At 40.2% G+C, this 26145-nt stretch overlaps 1 protein-coding gene across 1 annotated transcript in view; it reads left to right on the forward strand.

The window, feature by feature from the left end:
- LOC145414654 (uncharacterized) overlaps positions 1 to 25208 on the forward strand; it is a 147173-nt gene extending 121965 nt beyond the window's left edge. The window contains exons 2-4 of the mRNA XM_080284174.1: positions 3769 to 3892; positions 4986 to 5181; positions 24427 to 25208. Coding sequence (XP_080140300.1) covers positions 3769 to 3892; positions 4986 to 5181; positions 24427 to 25208 — 1102 coding nt within the window. The remainder of the gene's footprint in view (positions 1 to 3768; positions 3893 to 4985; positions 5182 to 24426) is intronic.
- The last annotated feature ends 937 nt before the right edge of the window (positions 25209 to 26145 follow it).

A 26145-nucleotide genomic window follows, 5' to 3' on the forward strand; every position in this document is an offset into this window, starting at 1 on the left:
AAACACTCCCAGATAAGACTCGTCTTTCAAGATTTTCAAGTTTAAGCCCAGTCTTCGTCTCAGTATGATGAAACCTGGAATTTTTCTTGTGCTCCCCGACACCTGACACAATAGTAAGCTGTGTTGTAAAAGATGCTTTTTCTCATTCCTAATTTAAAACAGTTCTAGCCCCCTTTTGTGAAGGAATCCAGTGTCGAGGTGGATCAGCACTACGGATGTCTATCAGAACCCTAATCTTCTGGCAGGAAAGAAAAAAAAATATGACATGGAGCACAGCCAACGATGCTTCGGGTATGAAAGAAAAGTAAAAAAAAAAAAAAAAAGAAGAAGAAGAAGAAGGAAGAATGAGTTGTAGAAGGAAATACAGACTCTTTGATCTCCGAATGTATTTGGGATATGCAGTTCTTCTTCAAGACAAGGAGAGACGTTTGTTTCTCTTCGGTATTACAGACTGCATCTTACATCCACTTCAAATGGCACTTGCCTCCTTTGAGGAGGCAGCAATTTTCATACAAATAGCCTCTTCGTGTGATCTCTTGATGGCAGCTTGGGGGAGTTTGTGACTGGGTGATTACATTTCTTGCTACGGAGTTGGTCTGCAGTTGTGCACTGGAGGAGTAGTCAGGTTAGCTTAGGTATTGCATATTTCATCTGTGTAATGGTTGTACACAGTTACCTACTATCGTTATCTAGAAGCACTAATAGTAGAGTGAAATGTGGCTAAAAGCTTGTTATTTAGGCAAAAGAATAATTTTTGGGCAAGATCCTCACTCAGAAGTACGCCGATACAAAATACAGTCAGATACTGACACTATTACAAGAATTATAACACATATATTTCATTTATCTCTTTCAAAACGGTTTTAAATAAATGTTGGGAAGTTCTTACCTGGCTTTGCCGCTTGGTTAAGTTTCCAGGCCACAGTAGCTATATAGCATGGTGAACTTCAGCAGGGTGTTCATTAAGAATAAGCATGACGTCATTTTGACTTCTTAAATGACTAATGAATGATGAAACCACTGAGGATGACTGTCCTTAAAGGAAAACCTGCTGTATTTTACAGTAGTAGGACTATTCATGGGCTCTGACATGGTATGCAAGATATCTAGTTTACCCTATGTCCATGCCACGCTGCACTAAATAAGGCCGAGACACCACCTTTTCTTGCACTTCTGCTCATAGTCCATTTCCTTTCAGTTCAGGCCCCACACTACATTCTCCTTACGTTACCTGGCAGCTACTATCTCTTCACCCCTGTCTAATCTAATTTGCTAATCGCACTAGGAACCATCTCTGAAACAGAGGTAAAAATCCCTTCAGCAGTGACGTTTGATGGCTGTAGGTATTTTACTTCTCTTATCTTTATATTTTTTGAGTTACTTTCACCCTCCTGTTAATTCACTTGTCCGGATTCTGGTCAGAAACATCGAAGAGTCTCCTATAAAAACAGCAGATGTTGGTAATTTTCCTCCCCTGCCTTTTGCTTTGCCAGCCTAAATACCTCTGGTGAGGAGACAAAGCATAGTAGCTGGCCTTAGCTAACACTCCCAGCCGAGGGACTCTGTCACATTTAAACATTCAGTATCCTTGCTGAGAATGATACTCATTCCAACATGTCTCCTTCACAGCTACAACATATTCTCTGGGATAAGGAAAAAATCACAACTTACGTGTTCTCTACGTGTTGTGGAGGCGACTAAGTTTGCAGGGAATTAGTGACTTACCCAGTATATACATATAACAGAGAGAGAGAGAGAGAGAGAGAGAGAGAGAGAGAGAGAAGGTGAGTCCGCAGGTTCATGAAAAGAGAAAGTGGACATATGCGAACTGATACCAACTGAAGTGAGAAATATGTGAAAAAAAAATGGGACAATGAATCGGGCATGTGTAACTGAGTGGATGAAAATAAGAGAGCTAAGAAAGTGCCTGCAATTCTGTGCTTAACAGATGGAAGGAGATTATCAGGGAGTATGGAGTTTGGGTCAGTCGGATAAGGGATTGTGTATGTAAGACCTGAAGTAGAAATATAAACGTGGACGATTATATACGCCAAGACACCCACAGAGAAGCGGTTAGAGTGGAGAGAGAGCCCCGGTAGAATTTTCAAATTTGGATAAGTTTGATAGAAATTAGAGTTTTTTTTTTCACCGCAGATGTGAATGATAAAGTGTGGAGTGCAGGAATAGATGAGGTGGTTGGCCAGTGGGCTGCACCCACTGAAGCGTATATAAGTGGCAGTACCTTGTTGGGTATTTGTGCCAGGAGAGGTTTAATGATCACCAGTATCATTTTCAAGCACAAAGTGATCCACTAGAATAGGAGCGAATGGGAGCTTGATTACGTTTGGGTGTGTGTACAGCCAACGAGATTATCAATTCTTAACGCTTGAGTGTAAAAGTGAATTGGGCTGGCTTGGCTGCACATTGAGTAATTTAAGCAAAGATAAATATGCAATAGCGATGAGTGGAAAGATTCAGGGGAATACAGAAGGAAGCAGATATTGCCAAGAGAGTAAATAAGCTACAGGATGAGGACAAGACGTGGAGTGTTCAATGACAATGGAGACGTGGCCGCGTGCACTGAACTTTTGTAGACAGGGAAAGTGGAAGAAGTGAGTAAGGTGTTGGGAAAAGGAATATGTGCGCTGTATAAAGCACTATGTTGGGTTAGGAGAACAGGTTAGGGTATGAAAGAAACAATGGTGAAGAGAATAAGTGAAATGAGCTGTTAAAGAGAAGATATCAAAGAAATATGAGCAATGAGGGTGTGGAGAGACGGAAGAGTTGCATATTGAGAGGAAGAGAGAAGTGAAGAGACTTGTCTGAAAGAAAGAGAAATTAAAAAAAAAATGGATGAAGAGTGGAAGAAGCCTGAGTGTGAAGTGAAAGGAATTTAAGGAGTAATTTTGGAAGGATGTCAAGAATGTAAGACAAGGAAAGAGAGGAGATAGTAGAGGGGTCCAACTTTATAACAGCCGATTGCTAATGAGGAAGAGTTGCCGAATGTAGAGGAAGAAAATGATGCCAGTATAAGTTACTGGGTAATGACAGCAAGAGATAGGGAAGTAGGTAGGAAAGAATCAAGAGGACGGAAGTATATGAGACAATGAAGAAAGTTAAAATGGGACAAGCACCAAGAATAGAGTGTTTGCGTGACAATATGTTAGATTTATGGTGGAGAGATAGTGAGTGAATGGATTTGGAAAATGTGCATACTGGCCTTGTAGAATGGCAGAGTAGACTGAATACCAAGCACAATATACCCTTGTGCTAAGGTAAAGGAAAAAGAAGATTGCGTAGCAAAGCAAGGGATATTTGGCTCATTTGTGTTGCCCGAAAGGTACCTTATATTGTAGCAGAGTGATCGATAGAGTGGGAGAGACAGAGCTGAGGAAACGTTAGCCGAACGAGATAAGTTTTAGAACTAATTACCCAGCTAGTAGACCGAGCAATCCATCTGCTCTAGTGGATAGAATGAAAGTGTAAAAGCATTTTTACTAGCTATCTGAAGATTTATCAAGGAAGGGATGGCCTTGCTGGCAAAAGGAAATTTGAAATTAAATGCGGGAGAAGGCTGATGGGGAAGTGCGATGGGTGGAAGGCTGACTGGAAAAGTATGGTGGGTGGAGGGTGGACTAAGGTTGTGCAGTGGGTAGAGGGTGGGTTGGGGACGTGAGGGTGGTGGTTGTGTTGAAACGCAACAATAGCAGGATGGGGCAGACAGTTCCCTGGGAGATAACTTGGTTTGTCCAATAAATTCACAAACAGCGTACCAGGTCACCGAGTCAGGACACACCAACTCGGCAGTAAACTTGGAACCTCGGATACCGTCAGCAGTAATATACTCCGAGGGGCCAGTACGCGGCGATATTTGAGGAGAACTGAAAGTGAGGTTAGGGTTAATGCTTTCTTTTTCTTACTAAATATGTTGCATGGAATAAGTGTTGGCAAAATATCTTAGGTATGCAAAACTTTATGGTTAGGTAAGTAAAGTATGTTAATTGGTTAACTGCAGGTAATCAGTAATGATTCTGTGAAGAAGAGGGAGGCACTGTAACGTGGATTTCCGTACATTCATATGTAATAAAAGGTAAAAGAATAAAATAATTGAGGCAAAATCTTACATTTTGAACTTTTTTCTCCTGAACAGAAGTTAGGTGTAATACCATTCAAAAGCTCTCTACTGCTGGCATAGACGAAATAATGTGACGAAGCAACCATTGATCTCAGAAGCGTCTAATTCGATTCCCTCTTCATTATTCAAAGATTTTACGGCCATATAGTAGGCCGGTCTCGATTAAAAGAGAAAAAAAGTCAGTTTTCTTTTGCTTGACGCGATAGAATGTTGGTTAACGGTAACACCAAACATTACATTTTTTCTGTAATGGTGAAAAGTTGTTGTTATTGTAACATCTCCATGTTCATCTGTACGTGAAACCTGTGGAGTATGGGAAACCAGCCATTTCAGCTGGGCGCTCCAAAGGAACTTCTGACAAAGCTGTGTTGAAGGATTGTACGTGTTGTGACAGTGTGGTGAATGAGGCAAGGGATAGTGTTGAGGTGTGGGACGGATGCATTGCAGCTTGAACACATGGTTTGTTTGTGAGTTACATTTTGTCTTATCAGAGTCACAGCTCAAGTTCTCCTTGTTCCCTCACATCACAGCGTTCGAGTTTTACAGTCCACAAACACCTTACAAACCAACCTCATACAGCATACATCTGATAGCGATAACTCTACGAGACCCGCACAACGTGTACATTTCTTGTAACATTAGAGGTTAGTGCAGCCTATGATGTCATCCACTAATGCAAACTATCAAAATGTTGAGCACAAACTTAAAGAACAACACCAAACCTTGAATTGGCAACTACTTATCGAGCAGACAAGCATATATTACACCGCACGAGACTTTCATAACGTAATTCCAGAGAGCTCCATTCCATCTACACTTTTCAATCTTGCATGATATCCCCACACCCAAGCCACCAGCAGACATTGCCTCATATGCAGATAGTGCTACTATAACATCCACACAACACATCCCAGACACAGCCTGCGTACTGCAACAAGACTACCACAATGCATTTCAGGCACAGGTCGAAGACAGGCTAACAATCACTCCAGCCAAATCCCCTACCACGCCCATTACCAGCAGCAACCGAGAGCACAAGAACACCCGTAAATCACACTTGTCATTGTACCTGTGCCACACACATCCTCTTCACTAAGGACCTTGGCGTGACATATGACACTGGACTCACCTTCAAGGATCTCATACAGGGCACTTACAAGGACAGACTTTGGACAAACAAGAAACACTCATAACTCTACAGACAATATTTCAGTCCAGTGATGTCCTTTATCTCCTCTGTATGGGTTCTTAATCAAATAAACACCATGTACAACACTATGAACACAAAACAGAACAACGCTTTATGCATCATCGCTGTCTCCACCAGCATCATTCGCACAGCTCACTTACAGTTTAAACCTAAATGCACCTTGTTGGAATGTCTAGAGGCGGGATATTTTTGAAGACGTTCAGGTAATGTTTGTGCAATGATTGTTTCATGTGCCGAGTTGTGCCAAGTATCAGCCATATAATGAATGGGGTCTTGTACGTTAGCAGTATGCTGTAGGAAACTGTGTGCCTATTATAAAATAAGAAGCACACAATTTCATGCAGCTGAATAGCCTACATATAATCTCTCCAATAAAGAAAACTAGTAAAGAATTGCATAAGTAGCCTACACAATCATAATATTATAAAAGTAGTGGCATAGACTATGCAAGGATTCCTTGTATATCGTACAAACTCCAATAATTGTGGACGGCGTATAAATGTATAATAAAGTCAATATTCTTATTACAGTACAAATTGTAATGAGTGGAATAAAAAGTGCAAAACGGGACTTACTTTAAAATAAGCTGAATTGCCGATGAATTATTCATTGTTTTAACAATAAGTTTGCCATACAAAATCATTAAATAACAAGTCCTCATCATCGTTTTAACAATAAGTCTGCCATACAAAATCATTAAATAACAAATTCTCAGTGCTCAAGTCCAACTCAGGCCCATTCAGAGGCACTTGGACTTCAGAGTATTGGCTTCACCGGTGCGAAGCCCAAGCTTTGTTTCTGCAAAATGGTTTTTGGTGGGCGCGTCTCAAGTTCGCCTTGAGACTGACTCCAAGCCCTAGTCCGACTAAAACCTTGTTCCTGTAGTCGGGCCTAAGACGTAGGCACGACATCACCGGATGTGGAAAACCTATGGCACGACCCCAAAGGATCAGTTGCTTACCTAGGGTCAACGGTCTGCTGGGCCAGGTAGGACAGGGTTGAGGAACAACAACAAATGCAACTGCATCATGGTCTGGCTAGTTGCACTCTTATCTCTTTCGGCACGACAGCGTCTGAGACGTGGATGCCTGTTGGTGGTTCAGGAAGGAAGCTGCTCGGCTAGAGGTTTTGGATGGCTGCGGAAATGGTGGAAGATGAAAGATAATAATCTACACTTACATAAGAATTGTTCGTGAAGTCATACCTAAATAAAGAGTAAACTCCAATGAAAGAAGACAAAAGAGGAAACAACAGTTGTGAACAGTTTTACCTCTGAACGACGATCTGTAGAAATATGTGATCAAATTTCTATGAACAAAACTGCTTTCTTCGACTCTCTCTCTCTCTCTCTCTCTCTCTCTCTCTCTCTCTCTCTCTCTCTCTCTCTCTCTCTTTCTGTGTGTGTGTGTGTGTGTGTGTGTGTGTGTGTGTCTGTGTGTGTCTGTGTGTGTGTGTACGCGAGCCCCGACGCAACTTAAAATTTGTAGTAGATCAATCCGAGTGTGTCTGATCGAGTAGGTCCTTCAGCTGCATGCAAGTGACCACTCCAGCAGGGCTGTCCTGTGCAGTGGACCAATATTCCCTTGCGGCAGACATCGCCTTGCCACAATGAGGAACGGGAATGAGTGTGGGGAGTTGGTTCCTGGATGGACGCCACATTTCCATCTCGCCACCCAGTTAACAGAGACACCATAGTAGACTCTACTTCATCCTCTTATTTGATTATAGGGTTACCACCCAACTTAGTGAATGGTTCCTGGGTTACAGGAAACCATTAGGGTTTTCACCTAGTGTAGAATCACTACTTTGAATGGGTGGATGATGAACGCCACCACCTTCCACACCTTACAGATTTTAAATGCAATAGGTATCGCATTATTTCCCACAGATTATTTTCTATATCTGGACATTCCAAACTCTCTGCCATCCCAACCAGTTGCGTCAATGCTTTTAGTAATAAAAGACAAATTTTTTTATACAAATAAATTATATGTGTTACCTCTATAGTTTGACTTGAGCCCCAAGAACTCAAAATAAGGCTTTATACATTCACACTAAAATCGATTATGCTACAGGTTCATTTTACCATAACCTCCTTCGTTACTTAGCTTCTTGGTGAAGGCTCCTGCCAAGTAATTGTATACAGATGAGAAAACACTCGGAGGGCAAAAAGATTAAAAAAAGGGGGGGATACCATATGACAGTCACACAGAGGCTTCATGGTGTTTCTTGCAATGTTTTGATAGCACATATTGTAAAATGTTTTGTGTAAGCGTGAAAAAATTGATTAACAATTCTTATCGCGAAGTATGATTAAGGCTGATTGACAGTCACACTCATCACAAATGACTTATCATCCTTTGATCTTCGTTAGAGTCTATTTCCTAGAATACAAAAAAGAAACTTTTCATCAGTTATTTTTGAAATTCCTCTTCTCCTCCCACTTCCCGTCTCTTCCTCGTCTTCCTCCACCTCCCATGACATATTGTCACTTACTTATACATTTGATGTTGCTAAGTAATATACACTTTACCAGTCAGTATTATAGCGTTATCATTACCTGTTTAACATGAAGGTTTCACGTTATCTTTTCTCTGTAAATGTGGTGCTTATGTTACAAAATGTTTATCAATTAATTGTCTTTATCATGATGGGGATTACAGTACACAAAGTCTTCAGGCATACTCAGCAGAGCTACGCAGCCTCTGTTTCATTATTTATAGCTTAATGATTGACTTTTGAGACACCATTCACAGACCCTCATCAGAGATCCTTACTTAATGCATAAGCATTGCACTCTGGTTAATATATTGGCCTAAGAAGAAGATAGAGTAAGGGAAAAAGCAGTAGTCGGTTCCCATCAGATTATACCACTACCTACGACTTCTGATCAGAAAGAACAGTTTAAGATGAACCCCTTTGATCGGTTTACATGAAGTGACAATGATGTGTCCGTTCAGTTAAGGTGAACCACCAGTGTATATAAATCACACACGCTTACTTCCTTAGTGTTGACCCGGGATCATTCAGGCGGTCAGTACAAACATGGACCGGTAATACTTACATCACTCCTCCCTAACTTCGGTCCTCCACTTTCACCCCCTCATTCACTTCTCACCAGTTAATATATCTCCCCACCTCCCGGCTGCAAATTTAGTCCCTCTGTTTTTTATCAATACATTATCTTCCCTCATTTCTTCCCACTCTTCAACCACCTTTCTCAACATTCAGTAAACCCTTGACACCTTTCTTCGTCCTTCTTTAAAGTTTCAGATCCCTATCTCATTTGATGTCAAGTTTTATTTTTTGTATTGGTGAAACAAATATTCTCAATGTTTCGTTCTTGATGAAGAGTGGAATAATATGTCTTCAGGATAATAGAGACGAAAAACTCCTACCTCCAGCCTGAGAGAGAGAGAGAGAGAGAGAGAGAGGTTTATAATTAAGGGTACATCTTTTTCAGTACTCTTGCCTTTTATGCTCTTCATTCATAATTCTTGACTCCACAAAATGTCCTCATTGTCTCTTGCACACTACTATCCTTTTCCCAAAATGATGTCTGTCTTTTAAAATTCTTATCCTCTTTCCTCATAGTCGCTTCTTTTCCCACAGAGGCTAGTCTACTTGTAAAATACCCCATTGTTGTTTTCTATGTTCTTTGTAACTTCAACATATCCTGTCGTTTTGACTTTTCGTTTCTCACATTTGTTTATTTTCTGGATCACTTGTTAGGTTACATGTTTGTTCTTCTGTGCTCATTTTGCTATCTTCAGATCTGTTCCTTTGCATCCCTCCCTGTATTTCACAAGTAGTCTCGTCCCATCTTGCCGGTCCATTTCCTACCTTCTCTTACCCAGGTCACTAGCCATGCCAATCTGCAGCGAACCGATGGACCATTTAGCCCCATCAGGCGGCCCTTACATCTCACCACCGCTGTCTGCGAGTAGAAAGTAGGATAGTAAGATCAATGCACTCTCTGATTTCACAGTATCAGACGATAGCTCTTTACTGATAACACCAAAAATGTTTTTGTATCATTTTCAGTGACAATAGCAATTTGTGACATAAGAAACGTTCTTTAATAAGGCCTCTGCTGTCACACAGCCACATGTATTATGGAGCATCCGATGACTTTAGCATGATATAATACATGCGCACCATTATTACCCTAATGAATCAGCCCAGACTGCTTTCAAGTAAATGCGATTACATATTTTTCTCTTGGTAACCGTCAGTTATCAAGCAGCTTATGCAAGCAATAACCAGCTAACTCAGGTCTATTCCTTGTTCATTAAACTTGTAGGCCATTTAGAAAAATCGATGGAAGAACATTTATTTTTCTGCCTACCTAATTCATTAATCCTCCTCTTCCCAGACTTTGAGTAGTTTATAAAAGTAATCAAATATTCAAGAAGCCTGCTGACTGAGATAATTTATATTAAGATCAGACCAATATATATTCATACTTAAGGAGAAAAAATGATGAGCTGAGGACTAAACAGAGGTAGCTGCAGTAGCTGAGAACAGTCGATCTGTGCAGATAATACTGCAAGAGGAATGTAGACACTCCAATACCTTGCACTTGCATTAGAAGCATTAATACCACAGCATGATTATACAATATAAACAGGCATGAACAGTCATCGACAATCCTCTGCCAGTACTGTGTCCTGCCTTTCTAATTTCTCATTCCTACACAAACAACTGACAGTATCCTTCCTTACTATACTTTTATACTCCCGTCATATTAAAACTACTCATTTAACACCTTTCATCGCTACTGTCGGCAGAGTACTGATGCGAACTTTTCTCATGGCTGTGCCAGGAGCTTCTTTTCCCTTCTGGATCATGCTCCCGGTAACACTAAAGAGCCGTGTTCAGGATCTCCCAGTCCCACGCAAATACCAGAAATCCGAATCAGAAAATAATTGGAAATATTTTTCAGATGCGGGAGCATCTCTAGCAGCGGCTCTATTCGTCCCGTCTTTCATTACCAAAACGTTTTTTCTTATAGCGGGTGGTTTACTCCCGTTGCCTTTACTGACTTTAACTACATCTCATGCCTCGAAGCACTCATTATGCCCCCGGGGGAGGGGGGGACTGGGATCTATGAAAACAGGAAAATTCGCAGCTACATGAGGATAAAAAACAGCAGTGAAACGACCAGGACGAAGAACAGCGAAGACATCACGAAGAATGACAGAGGATGGACCAGGAAGCAGAACAGTGAAGGAACAGTAACAAGGGCGGTAAAGAGCTAGAAAAAGCAGTGAAAGCACCAGGAGAAATGGAAGTGAATGGTCAGGAAGGACAGTGACATACCAGGAAAAGACAATGAAAAACACTAGGAAGAAGGATAATAAAAGTACCAGGAAGAAAGGCAGTGAAGGACCAGAAAGAAGAGAAATGAGTGTATCAGGGGGCGATGAAGCGAAAGAAGAAGAGAGAGGAGAAGAGAGACCAAAGCGGAAGCAAGCGAGTGTGACCGCTGGCTTAGACTTAGGACGGTCGTCTCCACTCCCGACTTGGTTATTGTGCTGACTCAAGAACAGTGTGGTCGGGGTAATGGCCCAGAAATATTGTGCTCAGTGGGGCGACCCAGGCAACACCCTGGCTGCCTCTTATCTATAATAATACCAAGAGGAAGGTTGGAAGGCTTTAAGAAGTTAGATTGCCTGACAAAGCAGAGGATGTATGTATATATAATACAAAAGAACAGAAAACGGAGAAAAGCCCATCTGTTGAAGAAGATGAAAAATACACAAAGAATATCAATGACAAACACACAGTTTACGAGAGAGAAAGCAGGGACAAGGGATTGAAGTATGTCGTCATAAACAAGGAGAAAGGGGATGCGGCGGAAGCTTATGATGATATAAACTGCAGTGGGTAAATGAAGGTAAGAGGAAAATGCCTGCAATGGCAACAAAAGATAATGGAAGGCTAGACTTACTGAGAAGAAAAGAATGTTGGTCAAATGGGAAGAACACACAGAGGTCCACTAATTTTTACTTTTTTTTGATGATTTTCATGCATCGGAGTTTGTAGCAAAAGGAATATGCATTTCTTAGGTTTTATTTTGCAAAAATAATGTGCCACGTTTCAGAAGTATGGCCCAATGCATATCACACGTCAGTAGAAAACGTGTGTGGCTTTGAATCTTTCGGTGCTCAATATACTGGTTGTTGTTATACATTAGCTGTCAGTTCAAAGAGGAGCCCTTTTTTTTTTTTTACTGGAAAGATAAGATGTCAATGGGAAATGGAGGAGGGGCGGATAGGGTGGAGGGAGCAGATCCTCTGGAACCAGTCTGGATCTGCTACTAATGTTGTATTATAATTATCTATAGGCAGACGCATAAAGCAACAGGTATTTTGTTGACGAGATGGCTGAAGCAGTACACACACACACACACACACACACACACACACACACACACACACACACACACACACACACACACACACACACACACACACACACATACACACACACACACAGAAGCGTATCCACCATAGCATATTAAACTTTTTATATTTTTTCCAAACCTTTAAGTATATTTAACATGTAACCTTGCAAAAACTGCCAAACGTCTGAAGCCAGTTTTTGCGGAATATATCTAAGGCCGCCATACAAGAATGACGATAAAAATTCAAGGGGGTGAAATCCTGTTGCGGAGTGACAATTATGTAGAGTGACTTATTTGCAGTCAGAGGTTAATTTCAGCCTGTCTAGAATCATAATATACTCTATACAAATATTCTTACTGTTTTGATTATAGGTATACTCCGATCATTACTATTTAATGAAAATGCTACGTGTCAGTGGAGTACCATACTTTGGGAATATCATATCATATCCTTACAATTACAATTCCTGTTTATTTTCAGAGTTTACTAATCTCATTATGAATTTAACATCGCATAATTCTATTTACATACACGTATATAACGTGACAATCATCCTGTTTTTGTTACATTATGCATCGTTAGTGAACAGTTATTTGTATTAATCCCGATGCCTTGAAGAGTGCGTAGAATGTGAATATCATCGATACTTGAAGAAGAGTCTTAAGACGTCACGTACCATATAATATTATAACACTTAGGGGCTCTTGCACCACCATCGCCGAATCATTCATAGAACACTATTCCATATTGCTTAGCTTAATCACTGTTTGTCTATCCAGAATACATTATGATTTTATCGGAAATTAGAGTTCATTATTTTCTTTTTTATTGAACTGGTATCAGGGAGAAAAGTATGAGGAAGATAAATGCACAGGTAAGAAACACAACTGTGTGTTATTCATTCCGTCAACTCATTTTCGTAATTAGAAAAGTCTGTGGCTCATGTGTGCCGAGTATCGCTAAACACGGAGCTGAAAACTGAGTCAATCTATTTTGGTACTGTTGACATGCTAACTTACTGATGTAACAAAGAAAATATGAAAGCGCACACAGAAGTTTTCATATATTGTGATGTGAGGCTGGGAAAGAGAATGAGAATTATTTCCCAGTCTAGAATGTCTGTTTATCTCTTCTCCCTAGGTGAGAATACAGTGAGGAAAGGAAGAACAAGCTGACACGAGGGAGGGCAGGCAAGGGATGATGGTGGTGATGGGTGTGGTGGTGGTGGTGCTGGAAATGGAGGTTTGAACGATAAACATGGTTGTAGGGGAAGTAGAGAGGGCTAAATTGCGGAGAGTTCAGTGTACAGGAAGTAATTAACCTGCTGTGTGGGAAAGGTAGGCCCTGGCTGCACGACTGCAGGAGAGTTGTGAGGCCAGGCGAGGGGAGGGGAGTCATGGCTTAATGTTATTACCAGAAAGGGTGAGGGTTCATAAGAACATGCAGTATAACTTTTAGCAGTTATTGAAGTTACTTTTTATTTACCTGTGCATCCCTGCAGGTGACATGGTGATCATAATCAGGTCAAGTTCATTACCGAAGCTTAGATAATATCCATATCAAGATAGTTTTTCCAGATCTTCATAATCAACCTATACCAAGTTTGTACATTACATGGCGTGCATGGATCCAAAGCAAAGTTTTTATGTCAATGGAAACAGGTTAAAACAAAGTGTAACTAACTCCTTGTATAATCCTCCTCCTGTACTGTTGCAGTTTCGAACTGATGGGCGATGGGATCGTCACATCTTTGTACGTCAGTATAAAGAGGGGGAGTTTCAAGTTCCAACCTCTATTCCTTTTAGTCGCCTTTTAAGACTAATTTTGAAAATGTGGTAGTTACATATCGTGTTAAAGAAGCTGCAAACAAAAATGGTGGAAACTGAAAGTTGAAGCGAACGCTGAAGTAAAGGTAATCGTACTTATTAATAAAAATTATATGATATCAATTTGTTACTGGTCATATCCTTTTTTCTTTCCTTTCTTGTCAGATTTCCATGTTCTTCCTGGTCTTTGTTCGTAGGAGGGTAATGAATGCAGTCTTTATATGTATGTATTAATTAAAATAGAAGTATATCTAAAAGTAGAAAAACTCGAAAGATTGTTAAAAATGGGGGAGAGAAAGTAGGCCATATAGGGGTCTATGTGAGCAATGATATGTACTTGACAAGCTGAAAGAAAAAAGAGAGAAAGGGACCAATGTGATCAAGGAGTTTTACTGGATGATTACTTACAAATATCTCGGCAAAATTATACACACTTTAGGAGACCACCCTCGTTTATAACTACTATCTAATACTTTTTTTATTTAGTTTTTTTTTCGTATATCAAAAACAGAGAGGAGAAAAAGATTATAATTTGTCCTTAGTTATTTCTTCTTTTTCAGTGAATAAAAATGCCATGTTTCTTTGTTTCGTCGGAGGTGAAGTGTGGCGTTGTGGAAGAACTGTGCAGACGCAAAGATAGAGCTGGACCTCATGGGGTTATATGTGAATAATGGGTCGCAGGGAAAATACTAGATATGCCTGGGATAATCGTGCTTACGGTATGTGTATGGGGTAATCAGGTCCGGTAATCTGCAGGGAAATTCATCAACGACGCAGGGAAAGATAAATGTGACGAACGCTTGCATTAGACCAAGACCTGTGGATGATAGGTGCTGGCCAGTAATGCCAAGCAGAAATATGCAACATACAAAACACTTTTTTACATGGAAAGGTCGTAAGGGCAAGGAATTCTTTTTCAGCATGACTTTTTAGAGAGTACTTGCGCGCCAGCGCGCACGCTCGCTCACTCTCTCTCTCTCTCTCTCTCTCTCTCTCTCTCTCTCACACACACACACACACACACACCGCTCGCTGGTGCAGTGGTAACGATCTCGCTTGCCAACTGGTGGACGGGAGTTCGCGCCTCGCTCAGGTTGCGAAAAGTTTCACTGATGAAGTGGGTGGTTACTGTCCCCCTTGAGCAAGGGGATGGGTGTGTGTGTGTGTAGGTCACAGCCTTGCCCTTAGATCGGACTATATGAGCTCTCAGCTCCCTTCCGACCATCAAGTGATAATGACCGACCCGGTGAATTACACATACACACACACACACACACACGCACACACACACGCACACACACACACACACGAGCGCGAGCGAGCAAAAGAACTGTCCCGTGAGTGAATACATCCCAGGTGCATTCCCAGAGTAAAATCTTGGTCCTGGAACGGTTGTGGCCAAAAGACTGCAAGGCAGTTTTGGGCAAGCGTTAAATGATTTCTTTGCTGCTTGCCTGCCAAACGTTGGAGCTTCCCATCCCTGTAGTTCATTCGGCAAAATAATATCTTCGTTATAAGAGAACCTTTTATCATAAGCTTATTTTTCAGGAAGGACAAAGAAGTGAGTGCAGAACTACCCATATCTCGTGATATTCCTGCAAATGAAAATCTTTGTTGCCATGGAACTGATAGTAAATTCTGTTAGTGTATCCAAAACCAGCACCGGGATGCGACTGTGATGTATGGTTGCCGAGGGATCTTGACATGAAAATGGTCTGAAGGTGCAGCCGTACATGTACGTTTACACAGTGCGAATTGGGAGGAGGGGTCGTTACTGAGGAGGAAGAAATACACCTGGAGTTACTTTAGTCGATGTCATCCTTCACAATATGCAGCATTATACAGTAGTGTCATAAAAAGATTTGTGTGTATGCGAGATATGAGAAATCCCAAAAGCAACTCCTACCTGCTTGGACTTGCATGTTAGTGGGTGTTATGTAGCATGCTGCTTACTCTTATATCAGCGTAACATGATAAAAAATCTGAGCTTAGAGTAATATCAAAAGACCATGCATGAGGCCAGTACGTGGAAAAGATAAATTGTTATTATAAAAAAGGGACTATGCTGGATAGGTTATAACACTCGGGTTTTTGTAAGTCAGCTAAATATAATGGTCAAGTGTTGCTGGAACAGTAGTCTAAAATTAACTCCTCCGTGAGAGAGTTAACAGTTCCAATGAGTATTAGCTCTCTCAGGTTCTTATGGCTTACTCTCAGGTAAAAAAAAAAAAAAAATAGTCTAGCGTCAACTAATATAAAATACCAGAGTTATCCCGAGAATGAGACGGTTAAAATTTAAATAGGGATAGGTTATGTTTTGAGCTGAATTAACGCATGGCGGCATCCGATACAAAATTTGACTTTTTTCATACAAAATAAGGTAGGCGTGATAGCTTTTGATCCCACGAGTGGAAGAGATCCTTTCATTAAGCGAATAAAAACCCGACAGATTTTGTAAATGATTAAAATAAAATTGCCATGGTACCACTACACATTGGATTGCTTTGTCCTTACGCATCTGAAAGACCAGTTCAATGGACAATTACTAATTTGATTTAACATTCTTGCCCCTTACACCCGGTGACTTACCGTTGTTGTATTATTCCTCATTACTTAATTTTTAGTAAGCGTTGATCACCGGTTATTTGGTTTACTATCACCTGACAAAGCTACTGCCTGCCTGTACTAAATAGTCTACTCTTATAGGTAACGGAAAGTGACATAAGTTGGTAGCTATGGAGAAACCTTAATTATATGGTGTATGAATGTGGTATTATCGTATTTTCCTATTAAATAACAAGCAGTTGACTAAACGGAGATGCAAAATACTTATCAGATTAAACTGGAGACAGTAGAGAAGAGATTAAAATAAAACGATGTCTAACGCCATTTCAAACCGTCTCCCCTACGCCAAATAAAATCATCCGTGGGTAAATGGAACGTAGCAAAAAATACGTCACGTGAGGTAAGTGGCCAGCTCCTTCACTAAGAGATATCTCCCTTTACGTAGTACAAATTCATATGAGAGTAAAAAGAAAAAAGTAAAAAGAGGTCATCAGACTAAACGAGATTTAGATTTTTTTTTTCTTTTTCATCTACTTCGCTGAGGGATGTCTTTCTTTAAGCATAAAAAGAATCAGGCGTCACCATACTGTACTCGAAAGTTCTTGCTTTCAGATTCAAGAATTCTCCACGTGATGTTATATAACTCTCTCTCTCTCTCTCTCTCTCTCTCTCTCTCTCTCTCTCTCTCTCTCTCTCTCTCTCTCTCTCTCTCTCTCTCTCTCTCTCTCCAAATCAACCTCTTAAATTTAGCCATCCTAATCCAGAACCAGGGAGGTTATGAGGAAAGTACTGTACCTATATCTACCCATAGGGAATTCCTGTTTCGTCACAAACCGATGTCACCGCATCATACAACCTTCCCCTTATCTAATCTGATATACTTTGATTAGGCACAACAGTTAATTATCTTGGTTCTGATCACATAGCTTTTATTACTACGGATATAAGACTGGAAAAGTAATATGCCTTCACTATTCTTCTTTTTCTTTCAGTTCGTAGGAGGATTTCTTGAGCCATACAGAAATTTAAACTGTAACACTAAGTATATAATTTACTTCCAATCGTTAGTAAAAACGGCCCAGGTGATAGTTAAAACAAGTGTCCGGTGAAGGCAAGGTGTGAAGGTTAGTATAGTATAATCCATCCTGTTAGTTAAAAAGTAAGGAAAAAGTGCTAAACTTACAAAAACACAGACCTTAATGCGAAATGCTGTCTAACCGAGTGCGGGACGGAGGAAGAGTGAGCCGAGCCACAGCCCCAGTGCGGGTTATGTCCCTCAGCAAAGAAATCAGCGCCCTATGCCAGAAAAACGTTCCGCTTCCGCTGTGAAGGTCTGTTGAATGAATAGGTAAACGTTCGCTTTAAGAGACATTTCCCATCTTTCCGTAAGTAGACCAGATACGAGAATGTGAACACGAGGGCTACGATAGACATTTCCCGCTTTCCAATAACTAGATCTGATTCAAATACTGGTGTTCTAAACGTTTTATCAATCATTTGCCTGTGTACAATTTCTCTGTATTCATTAAGGCAACAAGGGAATCAGAAAATAAAATATATACATTTTCAACCATCAGGGTGAAAGGTTTCAACAGACGGTTTCAAAGTCTTTGAAAGCGCCATGTTTCTTTCTTTTGAATAATATCACCTGGATTTAGTGTGAACAAAATATAACTACGACCACAGTAAAACTACTGGGATATGATCACTATTCGGCTCACTCTCACTTGCAAGTTCCATTCCTTCCTTCACTGCATGTCCCAGTCTAAAATTTTACGCTCTGTCACTTTCGAGCTAATTATGAATATAACTTGCTTTTTTAGATTTTCAAGTATCCCCATGGAAGGCTGTAAAATAATGTCCCCAGAGTTTTAAACTGTAAAATTGTGGAGGTTATGACGAACATAGTTGAAACCTCTCCATTTTATAGATAGATAGATAGATAGATAGATGTAGATATAGACATAGCTATAAATGTATATAAAGTATTTATTAAAAACTCCATAGAGAATTTTCCCAGAAATTAAGATACGTGTACGTAACCGCATAGACGATGCTGATTCTCAGCAGGACACACTCACATTTTTAAATTCTGTGATATGGAAACACTGTGTGTGTGTGTGTGTGTGTGTGTGTGTGTGTGTGTGTGTGTGTGTGTGTGTGTGTGTGTGTGTGTGTGTGAGCTGAGGACTTAATCAACAAAATTCAATACTCAGCGGGCGATTTCCATTTTGTTTACTTTATTCTCATGATGACTGTTTTTTTTACTTTCAAAATGCATGACCATCGATGGCCAGGCCATTTAAGAGTTAGTGTGTATAAAAACAAGTGTCTGAAGATTAAAGAAATGGAAATTATGAGAAGTATAGGTAAAGATAACGTTGGACGCCATTTGATGTTCAAAAAACGATTGTGCAAAAATACCCTGGATGTCATTTCACGTCTGAAGAATTTAGAACAGTTAATAGCACTACTTCCTACTTTCTACCAGAAATACAGAACAATCTTAAATACAGAGATGGAAGGGGATTGAATTCTGGTAGAGTTAACCCCATTCCTACTAGAGTATCTTCTTGGGGATAACATGAATGGCAATAATGATAATAATAAAAGTAATGCTAAAATTCTAATAATAATAATAATAATAATAATAATCACAATAATAATCATAATAATAATAATCATAATAATAATAATAATAATAATAATAATAAAAATAATAATAATAATAAAAATAATAAAGAAGAAGGAGAAGGAGGAGGAGGAGGAGGAGGAGGAGGAGTATTGTCTAATACTGTAGGTTACTGGAAATAATCCCTGCCCTTTCTCCACAAGTGGTCTCTCCTAAGCTAAATCTAATAATCTAACGGTAAAGAGAAATTAAATAAATGCCACCCACTTTACAGTTAGCCAAGTCAGTCTTTTACATCACTCCATTTGCTTAGATCATTTTGAATATCCTTCTCAAATTCACTATTCCGTATTGCACTGCCCGCTAATCGGGAAACGTTACTAGATACGGTTTTCAGCTTCCCAATCTTTATTTGATCCTAGGCCTACAAGGTAATGTTTTCATCATATTCATTTCCGTGTAATAAGTCAACATTGTATACAAGATATCGATGTCCAGTCAATTCCATGAAGTCGAATGGTGATGTACAGAAAAATTCCCCAATATATTTTCAGTAGCATCAGCCTTAGTCATTGTTTGTTTGTTTGTTTGTTTGTTTTTATGCGTCCCAGTCTGGGCATAGGCTTAACACCTTATCCCTGACGCACAGCTGTCCTCCTACGTACCACACACCTCCACATGACATCACTTCGACGCTAACACCTTCCGTCCATATTGAATACAAGGTAGGGGTGTCTCATACAGGACTAGTGTATTGATATTAGTGAGGGTGATTTTTCAACATGTCCGTGGATCTTATAATAGATTCGTAAAGTTTGTTTCAACTTTTTGATTTTTAAACTTCATCCAACATATCAAGCACCACCCAGAATCCGCCCATCGCTCTAATTTTGCTTTTCGTTTGCCCCTCTCTCTCTCTCTCTCTCTCTCTGCATCGAATCCTCTTCTCCATCTTCCTCCTTCTTCGTCGGATATATCACTTTTCTTTGTATTTCATTTAACATTTAAAGGATGCCAACCTAAGCAGAACTCCTCCATTTCCGTATCTTTGCAATAGTATATAATTATCTCTCTGACCCTTCCCCGTTCCCTCTTCCTTTCTTCCACCTTTGTGTCATTTCTTTCTTTCTTTCATTATTTACTATTATTCAGACCCCTTCAAAGATGTTACCCAACCCAAAGTTTTTCTATTCCACCCGTTCCCACTCAGCCTCAGAGAAATCGTTCCCTTTTGTCTGGGTTTGTACTGAATCATATATATAGAGTATGATGGACTTATTTAACGTTTTGTACATCATAGTTTCATACTATATTTTTTTCTTTTTTTTTTGCGTTTTAGCATAAAATATCTTACTTGATTTTTATATGCTCGTTCATGGACCGCAAACCTTTATGTCGGCATAGGTATCAGAAAAGCAATAGTCGTGTGGCCTATTAATTTCCTCCCTGACCTAATTAGGAAGAAATTAGTCTCGTGGTCATTTGAGGCCACTTCTGATCCATTCAGGCCCAGCACATCATTAGTACATAGCGAGATCAATTCAGGTCCATGCTTGTCACTTCATGTATTATTATATCCTTTTATAAGTTGCTTAATCCCTTTTCTGGCCTACTCAGAGCAGCTGATGCTGGGGTAGAGGAGTGGGCTGGATGGGCTTAGATAGCAGTGGAACATGAAGTGGCAAGCATGGGCTATCCTGTAAAGATTGGGGTTATAAGCCGGTCGACAACCACATCAGTGACTATTATAATATCCACTATATCAAAAATAAATGGAGTGAGCGAAACAGAATGGGCATGACGAACTGAGGTGAAATAAAAAAATAAAAAAAAGAATGAGGTGAGAGTATGGGAAGTGATTTGAATGAACCTGAAATCGCATGGCTGGGTTACAATTTGTTAAGGGCATTATTATACATGAAGAAACCTTCAGTGGCTACTGGTTTAATTTATTCATAACAAAAAGGCGCGCTCTCCCACCTCTCCATCCTCCAGTGTGATTGACAGTTGTAAGAGGCTAGTAGAATGTGAGAGACATTTTCCACTTATTCGTGGATTATAGTGCTGCTCTAAATAAGGTTGGATGGAACATGAGTCTTTTATAAATTCTTCACATTATTAATCCTACTGTTGTGCTCTTGTGCATAACCGGATCTAACTATTCTGCAGAAAATCTAAGCAACATACCGGACACCATTATATTCGAGTAGAACCGAGGCCTACCTGCATTTCGTGTTTGCCGTCGTCTCCTGCGCGCGTTGGTAGCGGCTCTGCCTGTCCCCCGGAACCTCCTGGGGCTGTGCGTCTGCATACTATTTAGGGCCTGCTCCTATCTGCTGCGGTTCTCCTTAGCCCTGCAGTTATCTGCTTCCCAGTCTCTCGAGTCACCCTCCACCCTAATAGGCCATACCCACCACAGCCCTTCCCCTCCCCACTCTCCCGTCACTAGAAAATGGGTTCCTTTCAGGCTAACTCGTATAATTGTTCCCTGTCGTCCGGTTTTTATGTCTACTGTTTTCGGCTTATTTTTTGTTCCTGTCACCACTCCTGTTCCCCCTCGCCCCCCTTTTTTTTTCCTGTCGTTTTTTCGGCTATGAATGTCATCAGGATCATCCTGTGCAGCCGGCATTGTGGGGCTAGACTGCTCTTCCTGTGTGTATGTACGTGTGTGTGTGTGTGTGTGTGTGTGTGTCCACCCCGCTTTCGCTCTGCCCCGCACCGCCTCTCCACATCCGTCCCAGCGTTACCGTTAGTTCGTCGTCCCCATCCCATAGTTTTTCATTGCTTTAGTTTCTCACTTTTCCCAGTTTGCTTTTGTGTGTTTTTTTTTTCTTTGATATTCGTATATTCATTTTATAGATATTATTTACATTATTCATAATTACATTTTTGTATACCTGTATATATGAACATTTATATGTGCTTAATGCCATTCATTTTGTTATTTTATTCTTACATTTTTCTCGTAAAAGCACTTCATTCATGCTAACACGCCTCTTAACATTTCCTCTTCTGATGACAATGAACGACAGTTCTCGGTGATGGCTCATCTTGCGAGGTAGGAAATATTTTTTACTTTCCGACATTGCACTGGACGATCCTAAATTAATCTTACACAGTCGAAAATTACTACTTCCACCTACACTCAGTCTAACGTTTGCGTCACCACTCACTCCTCTCACCACCGTATAGGACGACCCCACAAAGACTAAATTTACATGTGTAAACCCGAAAAGTGATCTGTTTGATTTTTTAACGCAGGTGGACGTAGAAATCTGTGCTCGACGTATCCAAGTACCGGTTTGGCTAAATGTCATATATATATTCAGTTTACTTATACTTGACTGGGTGACGAACGCTGTAGTTTGGAACCTTAGTGGGAGAGGCTTTTCCCTAAGCATAACAAGAACGCTCTGGGACATCCCTTTACAAACTGTATGTGCGGTATTTGAAAAACTTTTTTTTTTTTTTTTAAATGTGTCCGACTCTGGGCATAGGCTTCACAGCCTGCTATCAAGGCCCAGCAGTCCTCCTGAGTGTTAGTATATGATTACATGAAGCTTTTTTGGCTAGACAGTATCCTTTACTACATCGCTTTCTGAAATGGGGATAATTCATGAGTCAGTATGTATCAGTTTAAAGATAAGCATGTGTAACAGTCCTATTTCTCTCTCTCTCTCTTTCTCTCTCTCTCTCTCTCTCTCTCTCTCTCTCTCTGTCTATCAATCAATCCATCTACCTATCTGTCTATCTCTCACCCAGACCTCCTTACCGTTGTCGATATTATCATGAATCATTTTTGCATCTGCTCAAAAAATTCGTCCTACAATAAAGCAAATGTTTTTACCCGGAGCCATCTCGTTTGTTAATGCTAGTCGTTCACTGAATTTGCTAAATAATCTCACTTTATTTCTGGCACACAGCAATTCCACGATGACAAACGGAATTCAACTTACTCTTATCTGATATAGTTTTGTTAGGCATAAGAGAGTTAACTTGAATTCGGATGGCTTTTGTCATTACAGGAGGAAGGGTGGCAGAATTTATTTATTTGTTTACTGTTTATGTGTTCTCGTCATGCTAAAACTCTGTGATAATCATTAAAAAATAATGTTGAGAACTGTAGTTGAAGGTCACCTCAGTTCGCTGCTAAAAATCCATGTGATCATTAGCACAGCGCTGGGTGAACGGTAGGATGGAGGATGTGTAACATTCATAAGTTTTGCTGAAAATATATATTTTTTTATAATGTATCTCATCTATGTGGCAAGTTATGTTGGAATTTATTATAAATTAAAGGCGGGGAAAATTGCAATGCAAACTATGAATCCTTAATTAAACATAATGTGCTGACCACCATTTTTGTTCATGAAGGAAGACACGCAAGAAGACAAAGACGGTTCATTTACTAAAGCCTGTATGCCTCACTGATAAGGACGATCCCTTCAGCCCCTTTCCTTGTCAGCTTATTTCTGCATGTGCCACGTTATTTCTTCCTTGTATTTAATTATGCAGTCTATGTAGATATCAGAGCGACGTACATTCTGTTGAAGTATTATTGACATAATAAATCGCGTAGGAAGAGGTGCAAGAGACTCTTTTAGGCTGACCCGAAGAGCCTTGCAAACCCAAGAGCCAAATGAAGACTTACCTAGTGCAAAACAGGGGCTATTTAATTTAACGCTCCTAAACGTTCCTGTCTCTTAGCCATAGAAACGAGTCCGGTAAACCAGAGAATCGTGGTGATTGCGCTGCCAAGACCTGTTGCAAGAAGAGGTGAACGTTTGCTTAGTGGGAGCCATTTCCTATAGTGTGGTAAACAGACCACATAGAAAAGTATGTATACATACACCTCGAAGGAGACTTCCGGTTAAGGTTAAGTAATCGATCCAGACCCGATGCGATTACAGTATGGGGATATCTACGTGCGTTTCACAGAGATTAACGCCAGACGACACCACCAAGCAGAAAATTTTATGGATTATTAATTTCAACACAAACTTTAAGTTTTTCAGTAAAGGAAATCACATATACAGTACTGTATATGCTGTCCCTCATTATTCTTTAACTGCCTTGAGGCAGGCTTATGTTATAAAAGTTATTTGGGTAGAGATCTTCCCCTAAGTATTGCAGTATTTCCCATGGAAGGTCTTATGAATTTTATTCAACATAATAAGGATATTCTTATCTAATCGAAAGTGGTTAAATATCATTAGTTCCGTAGAGTTCTCTTAGCTCTGTAATTCCACCCAGTATCCCTTTGCAGAGCACACATGTCTGTTTTACGAAATGAAAATGCAGTTTTCAGTAATTAATTTCACTGTAATCAGTCAAAGCTTTATACAGTTGATACACATCATATATGATTCTTTAGGTCTTATAATAATACGAGTACTCCCCGGATGGAAAGCAAGAATTTAACCTTTTTGTACACTGACAAGTACTGAATGGGGCAAAATGTGTCTGCAGGAAGAATGACGTATATGAAAGTACAGAGTCTCTCTCTCTCTCTCTCTCTCTCTGTGCATGTGTGTGTGTGTGTGTGTGTGTGTGTGTGTGTGTGTGTGTGTGTGTGAAGGGAAAGGTGATATCATCTTACTCAACGGCAGAAAGTATGTTTCGTAATAACATGCGAACGTATGGTACAGGAGCCAGTCGGATAAATATAGGGAGAGCTCACCTCAGAATCACTGACTCACCAGTCCACGCTCTGCCCGTGCGGCTGTCTGGCACCTCCGGCCAAGTCTACCCAGCCCTCACACACCAACCACACTTGCCCCAGCATATGTCTCACCTTACGGACTTCAGGTCTCTTGTTCCCGGAGTCAGTAGCGTGGAGGACATGTATGACTATCTATTCCCAGCACTGGACTACCAACACATGTTTAATCGCAAGACATCACCCTGGGAAATGTCAGAGTGGGATTATGAGGAACTGCAGAAATTTAAAATGGAAGTGGAAAATGTGGATCGCCTGTATTACATCGACCGCACTGATGATGGGTGTGGGAGCACTTTCCATCTCCTGGCCAGAGTGCAGCACAAATCCAATACAGAAAAGCGCCTATTTGTTGAATTCATCGCCAGCTGCGACTACACAGGTTTCGATTGCCAGGGTGGAGGCGAAATCTTCGTCACCTCCAATGCCAACGTGTTTTTCCAAGTGGTTCTCAGGGATGACTACAACAGAGCCAACCTATATGACTCTCTGATAAACGATGGGTACCATATCGACAGCTATACCGAATTCAACCCCCGCCGGGGATTTACCACCAACGTGCCTTTGCTGAAATTCCTGTGTCACCTAGTTATTAACGACAACAAGCATCGCCTCCAGCACTACCGACAGATCCTGCCCAAGATCCTGCAAGAAAGTGTGGAGGAATTCATCAGAATTAGGGAAACCATAGCTCATTATGACGAGATATAATTCACCATCACCATCATTATCATCATTTATCACCATCACAATCTTAATTAGCACCTAAGATTTGGGGTAAGGTGGGTTCCTGAAAAATAGAAAGAAAATATGAAAAAAAGTATTATAGACTACTGAACAGTATGGCCTGTGAAATATGCCACACTGTCATTCATGAAGTTCATGTCTTCAGAATTTTGTCTCCATCTTAGAGGGAATGCCATTTGCACGTATTATTATATAGTATTGTTTACGGGTTTCCGTCGACTGCTAAGTTAAAAGGGTTATCCAGATCTTTATCATATGCATCTCGTTCATACTTCATCCATCCATTCATCTCTTGTCAAGTAAGCTTTCTCAGCCTCCATGCATCGGTTTCTCACACTCTCATTTACCGTATCCATCCATTTTTAGCGACAATTTTTTTTTTTTTTTTTCAATATAAAAGTAAGCCAAAAATACGAACGACCACAAACTGATTTAGAAACTGATAAGACTAACTCACTACTAGTGTTAGGCTAGAAAATGTAAATGTATCTAATATATCTGTTTATATACTATGCTAAGCGCAATAAATAAATAATTTAAAAGTACTTCAATTATATTTCGTTATCTTTTAAACTTCCATTAATCTTTGACAATGTACAATAAAACAGTTATAATTATGTTGTACTTAATGCCTATTCTAATGTTCTCACAATTGCACTGCACACACACACACACACACACACACACACACACACACAAAGAGGAACAGTACGCCCCAAGACGCGCTATGAGCTATGTTGCTATGGCGTTCAGAGTAATGTTACATAACTCTGACGTCAGAAGTTGGACCATCATCATGACGTCACTGCTACGTCGCGGAAGCAAACTGTATTGCGTGCATCACTGGGCATTTCATACACTTTGTTTCCTTCATTTTCACTGGGCACTTTGCTCAGTAGAT

This window comes from Coenobita brevimanus, chromosome 100 (genome assembly GCF_032717465.1).
Source record: "Coenobita brevimanus isolate Jiangsu-jjx chromosome 100, ASM3271746v2, whole genome shotgun sequence".
In the NCBI taxonomy this organism is placed as follows: Eukaryota; Metazoa; Arthropoda; class Malacostraca; order Decapoda; family Coenobitidae; genus Coenobita; species Coenobita brevimanus.